The sequence below is a fragment of the Erpetoichthys calabaricus genome, chromosome 11 (genome assembly GCF_900747795.2).
Source record: "Erpetoichthys calabaricus chromosome 11, fErpCal1.3, whole genome shotgun sequence".
Classification (NCBI taxonomy): Eukaryota; Metazoa; Chordata; class Cladistia; order Polypteriformes; family Polypteridae; genus Erpetoichthys; species Erpetoichthys calabaricus.
In genome coordinates this window covers 158449876-158474866 of record NC_041404.2, presented here as the reverse complement: position 1 = coordinate 158474866, position 24991 = coordinate 158449876, and the positions used below count along the sequence as shown (strand labels likewise).

The window sequence follows — 24991 nt, the reverse complement described above, 5'->3', positions numbered from 1 at the left end:
ATCTCTGAATAATGCAGATCATCTTTAGTTTGTTTTTTTTTTCTCCCCACAGGGTCCTCTTGTGTGAGTCAGCCTTTAAACAACAGAGTTTGGCTTATCAGAAATTTTGGTAATTTCAGCATCTTCGCTTCATACATGGATTTTACTGACCTGAATAATAATTTCACTGCGGTGAGTTTCAAAGAAAGCTAGTAACAAAATTCAATACTATTGTGAGACATTAACAATAACATCCATATTTTTATTTAAAAATTTTAAATGCCTTGCTTAAATCAAAACACAGTGTATAATGGTATTTAAATTATGTCAGCAGGAACAATGCAGAATAAAATTAATGAATACATTTTATAAATAAAATATCAGTCAACTTAATTTTTCCCATACATTTTATCACAAGTGTTTCTTAAATATTAAGGTGCTCAGAATCTTTGCAAATAAGTACTGTTGGGATGGGGGGTGACTGAGAGTATAAGCGTACTTCCATATAGGGGAGGTCAATGATGAAGAAGAAACCCTCCCTTACATATTGATTTCAGCAGTACTGCAGTAAATATTGTTACTCCTGTGTACTAGTACTCGCTCCTTAAAGCACAAAAGGGCCACAAATAATCAAAGGCTGTACAGTAGAAATAAGAGGACCCTGCCCCAGTAGCACTCTTTTAGTGTTAAGATGTACAGAAAATTGAATTTTATGCAATATATTTTTTCTTGAAAATGTTTTTTTTTTCTATAGAGTTAACATTCCAGAAATTGTCCAGTCATAATGACTGAAATCTTTAACATCAAATTTGTAGTTTGCTTGAACACAGCAGGTTCCTAAATGTGTTGGCTGCTATTAGAGAATTGACAGTAACAAGAAAAGGAAAATTTCAGTTTATAACATTTTATGTACAAAAGCAGTGGTTAGCTGCCATACCCCAGCTCTCCAGGCAAAAAGAAATATGATGTTATGAAACAGTAGGTCTGGAATATCTGCTAGTGCAAAATGCCAGCCAATTCTTTTTTTAACCTCATAGCACCAAAAAAGATTTCTTTATGAACGATATTCTTCATACTGTTTCATACAAAACACTGTTCAAGATTTACATAGTGTAAAAGATTAAATGGCCATTGCCGATATTGCTTCTTGAAACTGACCATGGCTTTCAATTGTGGATGGGTTTAGTTAAATATATTTGTATTTTATCCTGTGAATGAAATGTCCTATACTTAATATACTATATTTTCCACCCAATACTGTTAAGCACAATTTTTACAAAAATGTCTATTATATATTAGGTCATTTTAAGTGATTTTATTTTTCTGCTTAGTTTGATGCTCTAGACCTCATGACTGTGACACAGCTTGCTCAGTTTTCCGCAATTCCTGGAGCTCTGAAGAGCTCTGAAGATGTCAACAATGTAATGTCATTCATAAATGTTTCCAGTTTTGGCCAATTCTTTGATGTCTTCTCTCCCGCTGTTCAGGTACAGTGTGTGATACAGTACTTAAATAGCTTAGAGAAGCAGCATTCTTAAAATAAAACAAAAACAGAACGGTTGAAAATGTGAAAGGGTTTATGAGTAATCTGTTTAAGAGCTTTTGAGTTCTGATATTCAACAAGTCTGTATTACATTAATGTCTTCTAAATTAATCTTTTGATCAACTGGATCTCTCTAAACATTTGCCATGGGGCTATTAGGAATGGTACAAAATGATTGCAGTCATTTTGAAATGGTGAAAACATTGTAGTTGTAATAAATCTTAAATTAAGTTTTAAATCTGTACTCTATATGTAATAAAAATTCGATATCAGCCACATTTTTGTTGTTCTTGGAAAAAAAAATGTTACAATGACCAGTTACATGTTAGATTATAAATATTTCACTTGTTTGTTTGACAGGCCTACAGTGATTTTTCAATGGTTATAAAGACAGACTTGCTACAGGTGGTTCTCACTAAAGTCTTCAATGCTCCCACACAACTAAATATGACAAATTTTCTGTTGTGGATCAAACAAAGGCTTTCACCATTGCTACCTGCTCTATCACAAAGCCAGGTGTCTCTTCTCTTTAATCCAGCCTTCAACCTGTCTTATCAGGCATCCCAGGCACTGTAAGAACATATTTTACTTATTGAATTTAGAGATCTATTTGTTAAAAAAAAATCTCTTTGAGGCCAACCCTGGACAGAATTTTAGTCTAATGCAGTGAACTTATGCTTTTAAAAAGTTATGAAGCAAGAAACAATTTCAGAAAATAAAAGGATCGTGGAAGATAATATATTGATTAGTTGTTCTTAATGGTGTATGATGTCTGATATTTGTATAGATACTGTATACAAATAAAAATTATATTACATTACATACATTCAATATTGTAAGATATTGAAGAGAAAAAGAAAACATTGCAATTCTACACTATTAAACCAACCTCATTTTAATATCTGATGCAATCAGACGGACATATTGAATTTTGTATGAAAAACAAATATTCAATATATTTCAGATAATGGTGTTTTGTTTATTTATGTAAAGCAGCATTGTCTCTTCACTCACCCCATTCTAGTATGTCCACACGCAATTACATACAATTTGCTTGTGTCATGTTGCCTCATGATGAACCATTATGACATGTCAAAGTGAATTCTACAAGGACTAGGGCATATTAAAACATATATAGTGATACATTTCAAAGGAGCACCTCATGTATTCTAGAAAAGGCTTTCATTTCAGTAGTATCAGATGCAAGACAGGGATTAACCCTGGATAGGGTGTCAGTACATTGCAAGATGCACTTGTGCAGACACACACACTGGGCCAAATTAACCGTCACAATTTAACCAAACAGGGAAACATTAACTGTCCTAAGAAATCTCATGCAGACACTAAAGGCACAGGCAAACTTCTCGTAGGCATCGACTTCAGCCCACCCTAATGGACACCGTTTAAACAGCATAAGTTGAAAAAAAAAATGTATTACTCTTCAGAGTTCTTGACCTGTACTGTGCACACTAACTTGAAAAGCAAACATTGTATTTCAAACAGTATTCTTATTTTAAAAAAAAATATATATAGTATAGAATATACTGCATAGAAATGTGTACTGTATATGTGTAAGTGCATCTTGAAGTGTATTTATTAATTTCCCTGTCCTTTTAATTTTCAGCCAAAAAGTGCTTGGCTCCATCAATTATATGCTTAATGTTACAGTACAAAGGGAAATCTACAAGAACATCTTGATTTCACTAACAGGTAGGTGCTGATGTTTGATGTTTACAGATATACTATATGTTCATACATTGGATACGGTAGTTAATAAATGTTCTTTTGTATAGCAGGTTTATGTTACTATTAAATACATGTCTAATAAGATAACATAATAAATTTCTCATAATAAAAGAAGCATGTTCTTTTTTGACTTAGTTTTGCTGAAATAAATATTTTAGATAACCATTTTTGTTTTATGGCACAAAACAATATATACCCCCCATAGGCAGACAGGAACAATGACTCATATTTTAAAATACATGAAGTTATCATTTTAAAGTTATCATACAATAAATTGCATTTTAATACCAAGCAGGAAAATTATATCACATAAACAAAAATATTTGATGAGCTGCTCAACCTGGTCTTTGTTTAATAATAATGTATAGTATTTTCTATTTGTATCATTTATAGTTTTATTTTATTAAATATATACTGCAACTTTCCATTTAAACTGGAAAAATAAAAATGATTTATTGCTGTCATAATATACTTATCAGTAGGCACTGAAATAATTGTATTAAACGGAGGTTTACAGTCTTTCTTACTTTTTTTTTCTTTTTTTCCCAGTTCCAACACCTTTGTTTCGCTACAAAGGTGGCAACTTTCTTGTGTATCTAAATAACACTTTGGGCAATTTCAATACCTTCCTGACTTTGTCAGGTTTCTTTTCAATTATTCCACCATCACAGTTGCCCCAGGTAATCACAAATTCTTTCATTCTCCTACAAGTAATTTCCTTTTTTGTTGCATTATATGAAAATGTAATTATAAACAGAAGAAGTGACAAAGCAGTACCAATTCTGGCAAAGAACAGAAAACAATATAAAAAACAATAATTAATGTAGCAAAAAACACTCTGCTATTGGCCATTATATGTATAAAAAATGAAAAATGTCACTTTTAATCTACACCATAAAATGATCATTTCATTATGTTTTTTAATAGTTGAATTACCAATTGTATTATTAATAGGTTTGTACTGGTATCTTAAGGTACTGTTAGGCTAGTTCACAAGCTGCATGCTAGTTTGTTGACTGCAAGAACACTGACTTTTACATGGAGCAAGCACTATTGTATACATCTACAAAGTTCAGATACTAAAAGAGTCTTCTCTGTCTAGTTACTCTGTCAAATTTACATTTTGTAAAAGCATTTTTCACATCAGGGAGCCTTGCATAATATCAATTGTGCACGTTTCAAAATCAATGGAAACAATATTTCCTGATTAATATATGATTTGTGACGTTTGATAATTTATGATTTAGTTAGGAAATCTGGTATACTGTACTGTACTACGCTTTAACATCCATGTAGAGTTCTAAAGTGACACTTCCCTCATTGTGTAACATATGCTGATTAATAATACTACATTTTTACTAGCATTTAAAATTTGCTTTCAACTGTTACACTGATTTTTTGAATGTCTTTAACAGCTGATGAACACTATACCACCTGCTCAACTAAGTATATTTCTCAGTGTCCCAGGAGTAATTGATGACACAAGCCTGTTCCTCAAGATGTTGAACTACACAAATCTAGCAACATTTATTGATAATTTTAACAATGCAACATCACAGGTGAGACCACCACAATTATTACTTTTCACAAAGAATTAACTTTTCAAATAAAATGTAACATCCAAGGATTAGATGACCAACTGCATTAAAGAAGTGCAAAAGGAAGTGAGACATGTTTTGAGCTTTAATCATGAATAAAATGATTGTATGAATATTTACAATAAAAATACCAAAATGTCAAAAATACAATACCAAGGAGAAGACGTTCTGCAAAAAGCACACTCAATACCTATCAATTCATTTTTATTTCTTCTTTGAAATCAAAAAGATGCTTGTTCTATATATCAATGTTTGGAAATTTTTGGAATCTTTAAGAGTAGGCTCATCTGACTGGCAGCAGGAACAGACAACTATATGTAAATAGTACCCTCTAGTGGATCTCTCTTACAATAACCAATTTCATTTGCTGAAATGCAACTAGTCTTTTGCTGCTAACAGTGCTCCCAAACTTGAACACAGAATACCACTGTATCTTCTGCTTTTTTTTTGTTTGTTTTGTTTTTATTTAACTAGGTGGCTGGACTTCCAGTTTAATTGAAGTTTAAGTTAATTTATTGCTTTTACATGTAATATGCCAGAATAGAAATCAAGCGTTTATTTTACATTTCTTTTAGAGTTAAAGATTACCAAAGACTGTTCTTAGTAACAAATGTTGTAAGAAGCAAATTCCTCTTTTCTTTCACAGTGTCAATTGTTAGATTATCCACTTGGTGATCAGCACACGAGACAAAATGGATGCGAATTAGCAGTAACTCTTTAGGACAAACTGTTATTTGCACTGGCATTTATTGTTTGTTAAGTCTCAATTATAATGTAAAGTATTTAAACTTATTTTTAAAAACAAAGCTTGGCAAAAACAGACATACAGACAAAAACAGACAGACTGCAAATACTCTTTTTATTCTTATGATTTTTCTTATTCTTATGTTACATATTGTTCAGTAAATTGCATTTTAAATGCCAACTTTGGGAAACAGTTTTTTAAAACATAATGAATGTCAGGATTAAAAATAAACTGGAGTTCCCAAAATGCAAAGCTAGCGAACCCTCACCAGGGCTTCTCCTCTAACCTAATTCACAGTCCTTTTGTATATTAAGTAAATCTTTTAGTTTAATTATTGACACTTTTTCCTAGGGTCACAGATGAGAATCAAAAGTCCATATATATTATAGAATGTTTATTATCTTCAGATACAATGCAACATGGTATCAAAAGTACAATACTGTACTTTCATCTGATTTAAACTGAGAATTTGAGACTATTAAACAGTGCCCATACAAGTCCGCTACAATGAGACCACTAAACAGTTTCACTGATGGTTTCTAAATATCAGATTCTGTTCAGTTTTCTTTGGATATATGCTGCTACTGTTACCTGAATACATCCAACTTGTCCAGATACGCTACAGAAATCAATGCAAAACCAAACTGAATTAGTCTACTTAAATACATTGATACAGTCTCTGTGCCATTATATTTTATACCAATTCTAACTATTTTTTTTTTTTCTTAAATAGGCCAACTTACCGTACAATATCAAAACTGCTATTCTGGCTGCTGCCTGGCCTACTGCCATTCTCACAAACAAACAGAGGGACCTGAATCTCTGGTTTGGGACAAGATTAAACTCCTATATTGGATTCCTTAATTTGAACATCTTAAACGCCACACTGAATGCCACATGCCCTGCATTTAGTAAAATGTAAGAAGTATACAGAAAAGAGAGAAAAATCAATGAAAAAGCCATTTGTAATTTTAATGGAACAATAACTAATTTTATGCACTATTATTTATAATCAAATTTTCTTTGGCCTCCGGGGCTGTCTAACTGATTACTCTTTCAGAGATCAAAGGTCAATCTGGACTTTTGTCACTAAAATTTTCTTTTAAACTTTTTGTTAAGTATTGATTTAAGTAACAGGAGCTGCAGTATAACCTACTATAAAACTCCTGACCAGTGCACGCAATTTTTATACAATGCAGATTTCAGCACTGAACTGCATGTCTGTAGTAGCTTCCCATTGGTTTTCTTACTTTAAATAAATGTCTAACCCCAAAGAAATGTCTTGCTAGGACTCTCCATTCCCTTACCTGCTGATGAAGATATTGTTTCTTGACTGGCCTTCATTCTTTATCTTGGGCAATTGCTTTGGTATTCTTGTGAGGTTCCAATAATTCAGTCTTTAGGCCTTGGTAGCCACAACATCACTAAATCACTCTGTAACTAGAGTGGCTTGAATTTCAAATCCCATTTAAAATAAAATGAATGTTTTTGAAGTACTAACCAGCCTGTTAATATAAAACATCTAATTCTAGGTAAATTAATATTAACTTTCCTATGTCTCTTGCAGAATTTCACTTCTTGGGTCCAAAACGCTTGCCTATCTTCAGCCAAGTGATGTGTATAATATGATTAAAAAGTATCTTACTCTAGGTAAAACATTTTATATTTATTTAACATTTGTAATATATATTCAGAAGAGCAGAACAGTGTGTTAGAATACTGTACATTGAAATTATGTGGTTAGATACAATTCCTACTATATTCTAAATACATTAGTCTCATTCAAACAGATAGAAGAAATAAAATTAAATATAGGTCCATGTGTGGAAGGGATTCGAGAAACATTTAAATGAATCAATATTCACACAACTCTGCATAACTTAAAGTTTGAGTAACAAAGGAAATCTTTACTGTTTAGAGTTAGTTTAATGTATAATCTTAGTGCCTGTATCTGCTTGGTAATGTGTTTGGATACAGGTTAAATGGTAAAATGAACAGTCATGCAGTATTTATAGAATGATGAAAAATTAATGCAACAATGTTTAGAGGAATATTCTAGTTTTATATATGGCAGCTTAATAATTGAACACATTTTTAAGTGTTGCAATTTAATAATTTTCAACTGCTTTTCTTATTTTTCACCCAAAGGAACACTGCCCAAGTGCTTTGATCCCACCAATCCATTACTGAACTCTACAGCTTGGTTTGCTAATTACATTGGGAACTTTATTATCTACACAAGCAAGAATGATTTGGAACTCTTTGCTTCTACTGAAACAGTGCGTATTGCAAATTCATTTTAACAGTATATTACTCAGAAGTATGGGTTTTAATAGGACAACTAAAATTGTTAGCCGATTTCATTTTTGAAGCCGCTTTTTTTCTTTGAAATCATTTCTTTGAGATATTTATAACATCAGTAATGTTTGGCACACCTGAAAAAAACAGAGTAAAGTGCACACTTTGACAATCTGATTGACTTCTTTGTTATAAGCAAGTTTCTCAATCAGTCAAGAATAGTTTACTCTTTCCAAACAATGGATATGATCCTCTTTAATAATAATGTTGAATAAATTATTAGGTTGTAATAAAAAATATAAGCACCATTAACTGTTATCTATAATGCCTTGTATTACAGTTTGTAGGCTAAAAAAACACATACCCACTTTATGTCTGCAGATACTGCAGTAAGTTTTGAGAGAAAAAAAAATTAGATATGTATATTGTCTTTCTACCTTCTTTTTAATGATCTCTAATTGTTATACTTTTAGCTTATGAACTTCACAACAAGTAAACAAAATCTGAAACTCTTCAGTAACACAGCCATACCAAAAGATGTACTGGAATTCTACATTTCTCTGCTGTTTGCAGCAAGACCAAATTTTAACCTAACAAAGTAAGTATTTTTATACTCCAAATCTTTATGGTTTAAATTTAGTGGTGTCATTCACTTTGAATATTTAAATGACTCTGTATGTGGTGTTGCTCCCATGTGATTCTGCGTGGCAGTTTTTGTTACAGTGCTCTTATTTCAGTTCTGTAAAAAAGCAAAAAGAAAGGAACCATCCTCAGTGCACACTCACAATGTAGCTAAAATGTTCTGATGGACATGTGACGCAATCAAGCATTTCCACTCTGGTCCACCTGTATTACTTTAGTTATATTTGGGATACCACAGGATCACACTTCTATTTTATGTTGTGTCTTTAACACTGATTAATAAATTAAAGAGCTTTTTTAAGGCCACTTCAAATTTGGTAAAAGATAAAAACATATCAGTTTTATACGGTATTTTAAAGGTACAGAGGCAATCTAAATTGAGAAATAATCTGTTGCCTTATTCTTTACCTTTTTATGTTACTCATATAGTACCCAATATATGCAACTTTCCTGCTTTCACTGTGTAACTTTTTTTTTCTTTATAAATTTCATGCATTCTCTTGTAACTTTGTAAAGCACTTTGTTAAAAAGCTTTCCATGAAAGGCACTCAATAAAATAGAACTGATGGTAAAACAACAATAAAAAATTCAGTAATAATACTTGAAATTCCAATATGGTGGAGCCAAAGGTCCTTTTGCGTAATGCACAGCATCTGCATGATTCTAAGTAATTCACTGATGAAAGTGGGTAAAAGTTGATGGAGTCAATAATACAAACAAAATGAAAATCTTGAACTAGGAGGAATAAACCCTACACAGGCAAGGACATTTTTTGACAGAAGTTCAAGGTGTTTCATATCCAAAATTTTTTAATTTCTGTATTCTATCCTATGCAATCAGCTAACCTTTAAATTCCCTTATATTAAATGCACATGAAAATATCAACCTGCATCCATTTTACAGAAAGCATGTCACCATGTTCAGTGTCTCTCATATATAATATTACCACAAGCAGGTTGATCATAAATACAAAGATAATTAACTATACTACAGTATATTTAGAACAAACTCAGAAAAGTAAGATTTGATAGAAAAGGTGTTTTAAGCTGCTTATACCTACTTTAATGTTTTTGTGCTCCAACTAAGATATGCACATCAATAAAATATGGTAAACTGCCTTAAAATGTTTAGAAAATACTGTAATCCATGTCCCATGTTGTTAGCTTGTTGCACTACAATATACACTGTGCTAGCTGTAGACAACTGCAACATTATATTACAATGATGTCCTGTTTTTAGGCTACCAGATGCTCTTCTTTGTTATGCACCAATTAATAGTTTCCTGTCATCAGTGAATTTGAACAATGTTGCATTTTTGTCTGCAAAATTCATTGACATCTGCAATACTACACTGTTCACACAGGTAAGAAACCAGAACTAATACTTCTTTTACTGTATAGTGATAACTTTGTTAGGGCCCTTAATGTTGACTCATATAAGAAATGCTTCTTGTTTCAAAAATCTATACAGAATCTTAGTTAACATGCTGGATTGTTAGAGTTGACTTGGTGATTCCTAAACCTTTTATTGAATACTATAAAATGAGAAATAAAAACCTCTGTCATTATGCGAATCATGACAAAATATTTGAGTTTTTATTCATTACTTATTACTATAGTTCTCAAGGGATAAACGGCACAATTCAAAATTTATAAGAACAGTCAAAATAACCATTTGAATCTCTGTTTTCGTAATACTTTTTAAGGCAACCATTTTGTTATATATATATATGTATATTAAAAACACAGCAACATTTGTTCATCCATGTATTAGTTTAATGAGCCCACTTATTCCAGTATAGCAATGCCAGGTACAGCATAGTGGACAACCTGGGATAATATTCAACTCCATCAGTGGGCACATGTGTTACATCGCCAAGTACATCAAAGTTTATCATAACTGTTACAGAAAATAAGCTACAGTGATGATGAAAACTTAAATTCATGAACATAAACACTTGCTTAGTGTATTGTTAGTGGTAAGAATGTTATTTTTATTACCTGAGCATCACATTATGTTTATCAGTTTGTTTTAGAGTATGGAATAGATTTAACAGATAAAAAGAATTAATGTCTAAATACGACTAAAACTACTAATTTGACCAAAGTGGCAGAGAGTAGTTTAGTTTTCCACTTTGCAGTTGAAGCATTGGGGACTCACCCTAACAATTTAGAAAACTTAAGAGGAGGTGAATAGTGCCACAGAGCATCCATTCTATGAATTAAAACCCTAGGAACAGAAGTTAAAATTAAAAAAAGCTGAAAGATGAAGGTGACTGTGTATATTATTTCAGAATTCCAACCTTGGTGTCCTAACTTTACTCTCTCTTCCATTTTTAACCGCTCTCCATAGAACTGTTTTCTCTTTTCCACTTTATACAGCACACAATCCACGTCCCATTAATGTTGTTAAATCTTGTACCCAATAAAGTAGACATTACCATGTCATTTGATTCCAAGGTCAAAATTCACATACAAAGTAGCAATGAAAGATATTTAGTAAAAAGAGTATCTTTAACATACTTGCCAGATGCAATTTGGTCAACACTACAGAAGTATCTCATCTTGATCTGGTAGGCATCAGTGTGGATAGCTTTGTTTATTTAACAAAACTGGCCATCTGCTGCTTATGCAAATTCTGTCTTTCTCTCGATTTGCACTCAATCAACGTATTCAGAATTAATTATTTGTATAAAATCTAACAAAAATTCTTAACAATATGAGAATCAAGTTTTTCTCTCACAGGAAATCATATAGTACAGAGGCAAGGTCATCTATGAAAATAGCATACATATGTAGACAAATTTCCATTCCTTTCCTCAACCCAGTTTTTTCCTTGTACCTGGTCAGTTGGGTGTTGGCAATTACTGTTTATTACTAGCACAAGGCAAGACAGAGTCTCACACGTAATCAAACTCGATTCAGTCAGCAATCAAACTAAAATCACACATCTTTAGTAAGTAGGAGAATACCTAGAGAATACAAAGTAAATTTATATGGATAAACATGTGAAAGTTCCACAAAAATTATGACCAGGTCAGGATTCAAACTGGAGCAGTCAAGTAGCAGTGCTTTACACTATACCACTACAGTACCTGATGGATCTTGGTGTTCATTGCAAAGATCTATAAAATATGTAGTTAAACTATGGACAACAGTTCAATCCAGGTAAATTATAAATGAGTAACTGCAAAAAATAACCTCCTCTTCTGATATACATTTTTTCTTTCAGTTTTTGTCATCTATGGCTGGAAACACTCCAAACATCACTGCGGATGTTATCGCATTTTTGGGGACGCAGAGCTCTGACCTAACTGTCACTCAAATTTTACAAACAGACCCAAGTGTCATACTTCAGTCAGTCAGCATCTTGAGTCAAGTGCCTAACTGGAATCAAGAGCAAGCCAAGGAAGTAATTCAGAAACTACTTTCAAGTGGCTACCAGGTATTGCTTCCTTTCTAAAAGAGTTTACTTATTTTTAATTGCAACTTCTGCAGTGCATTTGGTAAAAAGCCACAAATTTACAGCGGTGAAAATTTTCATTTTGAAATAAATGAACTTCGGTTAACTTGTATGCCTTTCACAGATCTGTTTAAACAACAGTTACATTCAGATTTATTTTTCATCTGGTAGTTTCATTAACTATAGTGTGTTACTGTCTCACTGTGGTACTTCCATGACCCCATTGTGACCCTTATCTCATTGGACAGCCTCATCACATTACATTTATAATGGCAAACAAGCTTATCTTCAGGGTTTTGGGACACTTTTTCCACTTAGGTTACCTCTATCTAACTTATCCGTCAAATATAAATATTATTAAAATGTAATTTCATGCTTCTAAATTACCTAGCATTTGTATTTATAGGTTAATTCTGACAGACAACTGATAGCACTTGGAACTTTAACACAAGGGCTAACAACATCTGCAATTCAGAATATTAACTCAGCAGCTGTCCTTGGTGCCATACAAAATACAACTTTTGTACAAAACCTGTTGCTCGCACCAGAGGTCCTTCAGCAGTTGTTTGTTAATAAGGTGAGTAAAGTACACACTATAACATGCTTCTTTAAAAGATCCAATTAAATTCTGTTTTCTCTGTTTGCCTCTGTCGCATAAAAATGACTTTTTAGGGCACAATAAAATACCACTAACTAATATACTATAGAACATATTTCATAATTACTTAAAAGGTGGGGGACTTTCAGATGCCATAAGTCTGTGAATTTCTAGACATTAACCTAGTGAAGGATTAAAGGGCAACATTAAAGTCTGTTAAAATGGGCAGTTGGAGTAATTGAACGATAAAAAAGGGAGGCAAAAGGATAACAAAAACCTTGTCATTTGACCTAGTGATATGACATATAAGCGAAAAAAGTTCTGGAAAATACAGACTGCTGGGTGGAGGGATGGTTTTTACCGTTTGATATATCAGAAGGGATTACAAGAACATATTTTCCATACAGTGAAGTGTCATAACAGAATCCTCTGTCTTGCAGATCATTGCTGCCAACCCATCCCCAAATGTAGTACTGCAAAATGTTCCTGCTAATTTGGCCAGCTTAATCCCAGTTTCTTCACTGTTTTTTACTGGAAGCAACATTGATCTTCAAAGCCTCAATCAGAAAAACTGGACACCTGAGCAGGTATGTTATTACTTGTAAAGAACTAATACCTTAAAATTCTTCACTATGTCTTTGTTTTCACTGATTCAGTCTTAATACAGATGTTTGATCTAACATTTTGTTATATGCTACGTGTGTGAGGAAAAACCTGCTTCTTATCTTAATGAAAACAGAAAAACATTTTGCTTTTAAATTAAAGATGGCTGCAGTTTTCTGATTGTTTACATCAGTGTTTCCCAAACTCGGTCCTGGTGAACCCCTGTGGCTGCAGGTTTTTGTTCCAACCGGATTCCTAATCAGTGACAACACCTGATAGCACTGATCTCATTTAATTAGCTGGTTTGTTTTTTTTTCTTTTATTCGACATTCAGAAAAGCATAGCAGCATGATTTTTACATTTATAAGAAATTTAGAAATATTTCTGCTTTTGCTATCGATTTAAATGCTTAACTCTCTTTTGTTGATTTCATTATACTTTGCCCTTTCTCTGTGCAGTTTTTCCCCCTTTGTTGTATCTTAATAATGACAATTTAAAATGAGCAGAGCAGACACGCAGGCAAACAACACTAAATAATCAAAGGCTGCAAGTACTTTAGCAACCGACCCACTAATGAGTAAATAATGGATTAATTAAACAATTAGAAGACCTAGAAAAGTAGAATGAAAATCAAGATGAAAATACTGTTAAAAAGAAAAAAAAATACATTATTCCTATATAACTGCTTGGTACATTTTAATTTTTTTTTTTTTATTTTTTTTTTTTAGCAAACTTAGTTTTCTAATTTCTATATTGTTCCCTAAACACAGAACTTGGGAAATATTAGTTCACTTAATTAGCCCAGGAGTTCAATTAAAAACAGAAGCTGGTTGGAACAAAAATCTGCAGCCACAGGGGTTCACCAGGCCTGAGTTTGGGAAACACTGGTTTACATGGAAGCAATAAAGTGCATGACAAGAAAATTTGGTTTCTTCATTTCAGTTCACTGCAAAAAATGCATATGTTTTACTTTTATTTAGCAAATAAATCTGTCAATGGGATAAGCAAAATGTACTTGACAAGATTTCTTAAATTAAGCTAAATCATAAATACAACTTATTTGATATGTCAATAATTCTGAATAAGGAAAATAAGATCTAATGTCACAATATAAATACTTTTCACTTGCTTAGATTTCATTTCTTGCAGTGTTCTTGTTATTACCATTTTATTTTCTGCAGCTATATAAAGTAAACCTATTAAAAACAATGCAATGTGAACCATATGATATACAGCAGTACAATTTGCTCATACCCTCATCAACTCTCTTTTTCAGGCTGCCTTATTTTATTACAATGTTATGATTAGCACCAAGAATTATCAGAGGTAAGTTTTACTGGTTTTGGTATTTTTTGTATATCATTCAAGTGTTTGTTGTCTTATATCTCATTATCGCGGACATGTAACCCAGGAGATCATTTCAAGTATGATTATTTCACATCAATAACCACTGCGTTGAACAGATCAGGTTATTCAATCATCTCCACAGTCTCCACCTATCCCTGGAGAATCTCCAGCCCTTCCTATTCCAGTTGAAACAGACACATGCCCCTGGAACTTCTTTCAAATCGGCATCCTAACTCAATATACATACCCAAATCAACTAATGTGGAGAAGCAGTCCTAATAGACGTTTTTCCTCATGTTGTTGAGCTCCTCACCATGACACAAAAAGTGGGCTACTACAGTTATACGTTATTTTAGTATTCAAAAATAAACTGAAACCACCTATTTTAAATTCAAAGAGATCCTGTTCCAAACAATCAGGAATGCTTGGTCTTTTAAAAATATACTAGTATTGTCACAGGAGGCTGGGGGACAGACCCAGCCGGGACGCCTGGAAGGACCGGGAGGTGGCATTTACGTCCTCCGGGCCACGAGGGGGCAACCACCGTGGATCTGGAGAGGACCACATGAGAGGAGCAAGAAGGCTCAAGCCCGTTGGGGCCCGTGGCCACTGCCAGGGGGCGCCCTGAGCCTCATGGAGCTCGGGAAACATTCACTTCTGCCACACCCGGGAAGATGGAAGAAGAGCCTTCCAGGGGCACCCGGAGTGCTTCCAGGTGCAAGAGCAACACTTCCGCCACACCAGGAAGTGCTGCTGGAAGAGCGTCATCGAGCACGTGCGGGTGAACATAAAAGGGGCCGCCTTCCTACAGTCGGGGAGCTAGAGTCTGGAGTGGGAGCAGGACGAAGCTCCCGTGGAGAAAGGAAAGGCGGTCCAAGGACATTGGGGAAGAGGCCCGTGTTAAAGGTGTTTAGTGCTGGGAAGCACTGTGTGCTGTGTGGGACTGTGTTAGGAAGAAATAAACGTGTGCTTTTTTATAAAGAAGTGGTCTCTGTCTGGTGGTGTTCGGGCTGAATATCACAGTATGTATATTAGTACATCTTGCCTGAAGAAGGGGTCGGAGTTGCATCAAAAGCTTTCATATTGTAATCTTTCTATTAAGCCAATAAAAGGTGTCATTTTTCTTAACTTCTCACTACATCCATAATGGCTAACACGGTACAGCACCCTAGTACTAAAATGATATCAGAAAATAGAATGTGACTATATTAAACACAGACACAAATGAAAAGGTGCAGACACCGGACACTGGCGCCGGCTGGGGCTCTGAACACTGATGTCTATAGCAGTAAGAAAAGTGTCTTTCCTATTGTGCCACAGTTGATGTTACATATAAATGTTGGTTTGATTTAACAGGGCATGCTTTCATGCACGCTGGTGGTGGCAAGGAGCAAAGAATGACTACATTATGTTAGGAAAAGAACTGCTCTTATGATTTTTATATGTTTCTCCTTTAATGTAATGTTGATGTGAACTAATATTGCATAGCTACTAGTCTGATATTACAGTGCTTTGCAAGCTGCTTCCTACCAGACACTGCAAAGTAAGAAAACCTTTCCAGTTTGAATGGTTTGGGAATTACCTACTCAAGCCAGGTCTGGTAGCTACATCTTATTTAATTAGTTTAATTTCTTTTGTTGGTGCACCTTACTGCATCAAAGCAAGATTATAAAACAGATTGCTGGATGGAGTACTATTCAGTGATTATTAATAAATCTAAAAACATCTCTTACAAACATGCAGCAAGACTTTTGAAAATAACAGTTTTGCACTTTAAGGTTCAGATGCTAATTAAGGAGTGACTCATGGGTGCCATACCGCACTTCAATAATTCTATTGCAACTCACACTTCTATAATAATAGAAACCTAATCAATGCAACTCTGAAATTATGTATGACAGTGAGGTGTTCCAATCACTTCTACTTTACCAAAAAAAAATATTTATTTGTATAAAAATGCCCTTTCTTCTAACATAACACTGCTAATCATGGCCATTTCACCAAACACAAGTATAAAGCTTAACTTTTTTACTTCACATTACTCACCTATTTTTGCTTGATACTGACTTGTGTGTTGGTGCTAAACTTGATTCTCACCAAAACTCTTGAAATGAGATTTTTTAGCGGAGTGTTTCCAACTCCATGTTTCATTAGATTTGAGTTTATCTCCCAGTGCACCTTACATTTTGCACTATGGAATCAACAAAAAGTGCAGGCCACTGCTCGAGGAAGATGGCCACTCACCTATAGTCTCTAAACATCATTATACCTATCATTACAACAATAGAAATAACCACAATAGCCATACAGATATTTGACAAAGTTTCAATTTTAAAAAAGAGGTAAAAACAAAATCAGTTAGATATTGCTTAGTGTTGTTTTTCATACACAACTGGCAGGTAGTTTTAAGATTTATAATGCTGAGTTGTTATATTAGTATATCATTATCATCTTTTAAAGATAAAATTGTGTGTTTAGTATAATGTGCATTATTCGAGTTCCATCTTACTAGGTGGAAAAAAGTAAAATGTTTCCTGTCAGAACTGTAGTAAATAATAACAGACACGTAGTAACTTTTTAACTTCAATAGGGTGGAAATGTATTAACAGGTTATTCAGATTAATAAGCATGGAAGTGCAATCCAAGCAAAAGATAACTTGGTAGGGGATGTGTGGCATATGTCTAAAATAAAAGCGTGTTCCTTCCTCTGTAGTCCCCAGTCACTTCCTCTTTCTTCAGTTACACTTGTTTTAATGATGTTTGCTCCTTCTTTCTGCTAAGTTTATCCTCCCCTTTCCCTGTAGCATAATCAGTTACTTTAACTCTTCCTTAGATAATCCCAATTTTCTATGACAATCTGCAATAGCAGTTCATGTAAACAAATCGTGAACTGTTTAATCAGTTGCTTTCAGCTCACAGTGTGTTACAGGCATATGTCCTCCATTCAGTAAATGTAGCCAATGCCCTTCATTATATTACTTTCCATTTCAGCAAACACTTACTGTGACAGGACTGGATAGACACCTGACCTAAATCTGCAACCATTTTCCTTAATGCCTGGACTCTGGGGTTTATTTTCCCCCAGTCTTTGCTTTATAATAGTACTAGTAATAATAGGTATTTACCTGTCAACAGCTGCTATTTAACAAGTGAATTTTCTGTATTTGTGTGGTTATGGTATTATGTCATTAATCAATAGCACAGTCATAGGAAAACTCAATAAAATCTAAGGGGTTTATGAAAGTTGTTTTTTTCCTTTTACTTTCTCTAGTCTTTCATCTTTCGTACTACAAGGATATAGTGGAGCTTCAGTGAAAAATCTTTCCTCTAATGACATCATTGAAATTATTAAAGCATATAAAGGGAAAAATGTAACCCTTGTAGAACAACAGGTAAGAGAATAAAAGTGTAAAGGTTTATTTACTTGTGGTAGCATCTTTAAAAGTATTTTTTAAAATATTGTGAGATTTTTTATCATTGGTTTAATTCTTGTCCCATACTTGAATTAAATGAAGGCAACTGAAAAGGGAGACATAAAAAGGGGATTAACCAAAAAACAAAATAAATTCCATAGAAAAGAAAGAAAAAAATTCATCTGAGGTCCCTTTCTAGAAAAGGAAGAAGTAGCTAGTTTGCTTTCTCATTGCACTCTCCAAGTCTCTCAGTTTCCAGAACTTTCTTTCTCCCCCACTGTGCAGTACTGACTGCAATGCAATCTCTATATCCTTTGTCTGTAATATATGGGATCATCAGTGTAGAAGAGTATTCTGTTTAGGTCAGTTATCAGGAAATAACAAGCCTGCCCTGCCTTATGGCACACAAATAAGGAGTGTGGCCTCCACTTTCACTCCATTATGGGTCCATCTCATGACCTGTTCTCTCTTTGTCTCTGTACTATTCTATCCAGGTTTTTTTCTTGTGCTCTTAAATGGAGGTCCATACTGTGGCATTTGGCCCCATCCTTCCAGTGGGCAACCTAATGTCAATTTATTAATGTAGAAAGTAACTCAATTTTAAAAAATGAAACTATTTAGATTTTTCTGTATCTTACAAACCCTCTCTTTTACAGCACACTCCACACAATTTTCTACTCAAGTATTAAAAATGTAATTTAGCTTTTTTTTAGAATGTTTAAGCTTGATGATCATTTTTATTTTAGAAAACCACAAACTATATTTAAATCCAGGAATTGTGTCAGAATAATTGTTTTTATTAAATTGATCAAAAAATGATTATATTCCAATATATGTAAATTATATATTCTTATAAGAACATGTGATACTTGCAATGTTTTTTTCATATAATAAACATTCCCTAATGTTCAATATCAAACCCAGTTTTGTTGTTACAGTAGTCATACTAAAACACACATTATGCGGACAGAAGGTTTGTCTTAATGTAAAGAAGTAAAACTGTTTTCACATTACAATATTTCTTTCTTTTAGCTGACCTCAATGGCTTATTACCTAAATAATCAAACAACACTCCAGAACTTTTCAAGTTATCCTCCAGAAGTTCTTCTGTATTATCAGTGAGTAGATTAGCTCCTTTATATAAAAATGTACGGTTAAAATGCTTAAAATGTGCAAGTAAACATTTTTACAATTTCTTATTCAGTTTTGGCTTGTATGCTTTAAATAAGTGTGACAGTTTTCTATCGTGAAAAAAGATAGTCGCTGCAGGTTTTCATTGTAGACTTCTTGGACTGTTTTGTGTCCATTTACAGTATGTGGATAGTCTGTTGGTTCTGGAGGCCCACAGAACATGACATTTACTAAGATTTCTTCTCCTTGTATATGTCCCCAAATCTAAGGTGTCAAAAATGTCCTAATGCCTGCATTTTAGTTCAAAGACATGCTATTATATTTATTTGCAGCTATAAACTGACCACGCATTAGTGAAATTCATAGAGTATACTGGCATCTTATCCATGATGGGCCTTGCCTTGTATACATTAAGGCTGCATTAGAGCTTCAGCTCCCTGTAACCGAGTAAGGTAGCTTCAGACAATGGGTGAATGAATGGTGCATAGATCACGGTAAATTTGTATTCATGGGACAATAGAACTGTATTCTCTCTCTTCTGTTTGGTCCTGTTTCCTTTAAGAGAGGTAATAATGGTATGAATGGCTGATAGTAATTAAGCTGTTAAAATTAAGACTTCTGCTAGTATAAGTGATTTGAACAATTTTATAAGATCTTGAAATACAAGGCCTGACTAAAGCAATTCAAGGCATTCCTCAGATCTCAGTAGCATCCCCAAATTGTGCCAGTGAAATATGGAACTCCACATACCCCAGCAGATGAGTCAAGATTTTTATTAGTCACACACACAGTTACATAGGTACAACATGCAGTGAAATGAAAAAGCTAGCCTACTCCAGGATTGTGCAAAAATATATAAATAAATAAGGTAAATACACAATACAATAAATAAGAAAATTAAGAAAAATTGAATAAAATTAAAACTAAATTAATTATTGTGTCAAAATTGAAACAAGTACTAAATTCACCTCAATAATTTATTGTTAAAATGTTTATAGCATAATTTCTCAGGGTATGCTCAATGCAATTTCTTATCTAGAAAAATATTTATTTTTGGAATATGTGAAGTTTCCTTTGTGTCTGTACTATTTCTGTGTTGCATGGGCAGTCCCGTCATCCCTGCAGTGTTCCCACCAGACCTTTTCTCAGATATGCAGAAATTCATCCTCAACCTTTCAGTTTCCTCTTGGGGCTTGAAGTCTAGAGCCCTTTATTTGTGACACGATTTAAAATGTGCATGAACTTGTACATCTCACTATTTTGGATTAGTCATAGTCATTATCCTGTATCATGTTGATTAATTATATACAATTTAGCACTTTGCCTAATGAACAAAAATTAGAAATTTATTTGAATATTCATCTGTGTTTTTGCATTGTGTTGAGCATCTGATGTTGAGATATATATTAATAATATCCTTTATTTTGTCATACAGTATAGCCACCAATGTTTTGTCATGCAGTACGTTGATAAACATATTGTTAGAACTTAATTTTAAGTGATCTTTTATGGTATTATTTGACTGACATTTTATCATCACTGGTGTTGGTAGCCTAATAAATTGCAAAATGCAGTGTCTGTTCCTTGACACCTCATGTGAGTTTTACTGGAATATGTCTCCTTCTTTGTTTGCTCTCCATTTCCACTTCCGTAACTCGTTACATGCAGCTCTGATTATCTTTTCCTGTTACTGTATGTGCACTGCTTAGGGGTGTGCGATATTGGAAAAAAAAAATATCTCGATATTTTCTGGGACTTTGATGATAACGGTAATTCCAAGATAATGTAATGTATTATTTGAAATTATATTGAATTATATTTTTGTCACCTATAACTTTGCTTATCAGGTATTTTTGTATTTTTAAACGTCATAATAAATAAGATCAATTTAACCTAAACTTCATTTTATAGAGGAACCCCAAATTACTCACCAATCGCAATATGAAGCCTATGCCCAAAACAAGGTAGCCTCTTCCAGTTATTAATCCGTAGTGCACTGACAACGTTAGCCCCTCTGTCTGTTGTCATGCAAACCTTGCGGTCTTCTCGCAGTGACCATGATGCCAGCGCATCTTTCAGACTTTGCGCAATGATGTCGCCAGTGTGATCTTGTGGGAAGTAGGATGTTTGCAAACAGAAGCTTTGCAGTTGCCAGTTTTCGTCAATGAAATGCACCGTTAGAGAAAGGTTCGGCTCGGATGTTCGGCTTGACCATAAATCCGTTGTTGTGGCAAAATGTGAAACCTTTTGCAGTTTATGCGTCAGAGTTTGCCGACACGAATCATAGGCTACAACTTAGGCAGAGCTGTTTGACTGAAATATTTTCGGCCAGGCAGTGTGTATTTCAAATGTTGTTTAAAACCATCTCTCTCAACCACTTGAATTCGCATCATATCTTTTGCGATATAATTGGTGACGGCGTTTGTTATGTCATGCCATCTGTTGCTTTTCTTGTCGCAAGGCACTTTTTTTGCAGAATGAGTCCGCTAAAGTTTGCCGAGTGTGTTTTTGTGCTTGTACCTTGGTTACTTTAGACTTGTGCTGAACAGTTGACTCCTTAAGCTTTTCGTATTCTTCGTATTCTGTGTGGTGGTTAGTTCGCAAATGGTGAAACAAGTTAGTTGTCGAGCTGTCTTTAACGGCAACCGATTACCACATAGTTTGCAGATTGCCGTCTTTTGAGCAACGTCAGTCTTTTCAAAACCAAACCACTGCCATTCGAGTGAGAATGAACCATGTCTGGCATTTAACTCTGACGACGTAGATAGCGAGGCTGTTTTATCATCTGGCGCTGTTTGTTCACTCATTTTGGGGCAGGGAGCGATGCTAACTTGCGGCTTGCTGGACGTGCACGCCTACGCAACTCGCTTTGCGCACGCGCAGTGGTCTATACCGTTGTATTAGTGAATGAACTTTCTTTTTTTTGCAAAGCGAGTTACATACTAGATCATTTAATCTCGCACATCGTTAAAACAGCAATTAAGATATAATCGTAAACGATGTATATCGCACACGCCTAGCACTGCTAGCACATTCACACTGCCCTCTCTGCCTCACACTACTCACTTGTGTTCAGAAACAAGACTGTCTATGTTCACTTTCCCAAACTCCATGATGTGCTACAAGCTAGGACCTTTACAAGACTTGCCAGTGGTACCCATACCCAACCCAGTAGATTTAAGTAGAGAAGCAGGTCTTGTACGTTCTACTCTTTAAATGTTCATCCTCTCTCTCACACACACACACACACACTTACACAACACCCTCTTCACTAGCTCCTTTAATGATGAGCTTCTAAGGATTGTTCCACCCCTACCAAAACTTCCACACCAAACACGCTACTGTCTGAAACACTGTAAATCACACTGGAAGAGGGTTGTTGTTTTTGTTTTTTTTTAATAGCAGTAAGTAAACAAGAAAGCCTGTTAAGCAAAGGTCTCTATTTAAAGGGACCAGGAAGAAGCTTTTTGTCAGTCTAGCTGCAATGCAAAACTTAAGACCCCTGCCATACGCAAAAGTTTACTAATTTCACAGTGACTAGCACCTAAGCAGATCAGCAAGCCAAAGACCCACTACCTTTCCTGCAAAGCAAATGTTTTATTGGTAAAGTTTTGTTGAAACTTTCCTACAAGTTATGCAGTTACAACTTTTTTTTTGTTTTTAGATATTCTAAAATCACTGATACAAACTGTACTGCCTATTTTAAACAAATTGGAAATGCAACTCTACTGGAAAGTACTGGTACACTAAAACAAGCAAAGATTCTCTTGAAATCAGCTAAACAATGTCTGGTAAGTAAAACAAGCATGTATTTATATAAAGCAAACAGTACACCCTACAGATGACAGAAACTGTCACTCCTAAAAACAGCCATCAATTATATTGTGTAACCCTAAAGATATACAATAATGCGGCAGTGTAAATGCACACAATAATTATCAAATAATAATTATAGTAATAACCTCAAAATAAATTTAAATTACTTAGTTAACCAAAGTGGTAATTTTATTATTTCTTAAGCTTTCTTTTAACAGTTGTGAATGGCTTTTTAGGGAAACATCAAGATTTTTTATTATTAAATCAAAACCAAAATAAGTTGCTTTTCTCTCAGATGATTCTTATGTCTTCATTAGTGCAAGTCTCAGTTAGATACAACAGATGTTGTCTTAGTTGTGGCAGGATGTGATAAAAAAACAAATGACCTCTAGATACTGAAAAGAACTCCAACAAACATTGGACCTCATTTTAATTTAGAATGACTGATACTGTCCTTGTTACAGAGTGGTGCACTGTCCGTGGCTGTTTACTTCCATGTACATGACACTACCAAGCCATGCTTGAAACCTCCATGATCCTCAATTAGGATGAGTGGGTTTGAGAATGTTAATTTTCACTTTCTTGTTTCCTGTCATTTTTACTCACATCTCTCCTTGCGCTCGTCTTTGATATTCTGTTATGTCTTGATTTATTTTATTGATCTTACTTACTCTACTCAAAGTGGTACTAAATGCAGTATTGTATTTATTTGTTTTGAAATTATCCTGAATACCTCATTAACACTTGTGTTCATTTCCGTACAAAACTGTTGTAAGGAATACAGATGTATATGATTATTAGAAATTCTTATGTGTATGCTCCAAGCTAACTGACTTCCCTCTCTTTTTCTCAGGGTATAAAAAGCACTAACATCAGTAGTGAAAATCTATCTGTGCTTAACAATATGGTTTGTACTTTAAATGGAACTTACATTGAAAACTCTGACTGTAGTATCTTGGAGTACTTTAAAAACTGTAGTACGCTGACTCCAGACCAGGCTTCATCCATCCAAACTGTACTTTTGAATGGCAACACAACATACGGGTACGAATTTTATTTTTAACATATTCAATTTGTCTGTAAGCAAATAAAGATATCCTGTTGTTATCAAGGTGCCCAGTGTGATAAAAGTGAATGAAATCTGGAAAGACTAAAAAATAAAATAATGATAAATACAGTTGTATGTTCCTCTGACTTTTTATTAAAAGACTACTGTCATTTCTAAGCATTGCTTAAAAAAGACACAAGTAACAAACAATTGTCTAGCAGTTTTACTTATTTATTTATGTTTGTTTTTTGTATTTAAATAGTGAGTCAATGTTAACTGCAAAACCCATATTGAGAGGACAACTGTATCTTTTGCCTGCTTTATAGATTGGGGTAAAGCTTACCAGTATGCAAAGGACAAAGTCTAGCATTATTTAGTTTTTAGTTTGGTTTTTTTTTTTTTTTTTGCATATTTTCTGTTCAATTTTTGCTTCCTGTGGAAAAATAAGCACCTTGCATTATTTCAGTTTGAAGTGTTGCAGGTGAGGCAGACATCATTGGATGGTAAAAAATAAACATTGAGCTTCACTCAGGTGATCATTGCCTGGGGGCCGAATTTTTGCTTCCCATTTTATTAAAGCAAAAGCAGTAACAGCATGTTCATCACATCAGACGTATCAAGCTGTGTTTTACTGTGGATCATTCATCTTCATATCTGCTTAAGCATGGGACTCAGATGTCAGTGAAGAAATCTTTGTATATCCCAGGCTGTGATATTGTTTAATATGTTCTTTTTTTTGTATTGACTTCAGTTGTAGCAACAATGATTCAGCAAGCTAAATGGTACCTATATATGTCTAATAATGACAATTAATTAAATTTAAATACTGTTTAATCCAAGTCATAATCATTTGTAGTTTGCATGTTCTCCCCTTATCTGCATGCATTTTGTTCTCCATATTTTTTTGGTTTTCTTCTCCCATCCCAAGATCTGCAGGTCAGGATGACTGGTGACTCTACACTGTCCCAGCATAAGAAAGTCTAGGCGTGTGAATAAGTGTGCTGCCATCTAGGAATCATTCC

At 34.1% G+C, this 24991-nt stretch overlaps 1 protein-coding gene across 1 annotated transcript in view; it reads left to right on the top strand.

The window, feature by feature from the left end:
* Positions 1-24991, top strand: part of LOC114661422 (uncharacterized) — a 251958-nt gene that overhangs the window by 211844 nt on the left and 15123 nt on the right. The window contains exons 74-92 of the mRNA XM_051934334.1: positions 53-171; positions 1311-1466; positions 1883-2094; positions 3147-3232; positions 3818-3948; positions 4684-4827; positions 6345-6529; positions 7179-7261; positions 7760-7890; positions 8383-8507; positions 9791-9914; positions 11783-11995; positions 12420-12590; positions 13052-13198; positions 14491-14540; positions 17833-17953; positions 19007-19092; positions 22770-22896; positions 23775-23965. Of these exons, the coding sequence (XP_051790294.1) occupies positions 53-171; positions 1311-1466; positions 1883-2094; positions 3147-3232; positions 3818-3948; positions 4684-4827; positions 6345-6529; positions 7179-7261; positions 7760-7890; positions 8383-8507; positions 9791-9914; positions 11783-11995; positions 12420-12590; positions 13052-13198; positions 14491-14540; positions 17833-17953; positions 19007-19092; positions 22770-22896; positions 23775-23965 (2602 nt within the window). The remainder of the gene's footprint in view (positions 1-52; positions 172-1310; positions 1467-1882; positions 2095-3146; positions 3233-3817; positions 3949-4683; positions 4828-6344; positions 6530-7178; positions 7262-7759; positions 7891-8382; positions 8508-9790; positions 9915-11782; positions 11996-12419; positions 12591-13051; positions 13199-14490; positions 14541-17832; positions 17954-19006; positions 19093-22769; positions 22897-23774; positions 23966-24991) is intronic.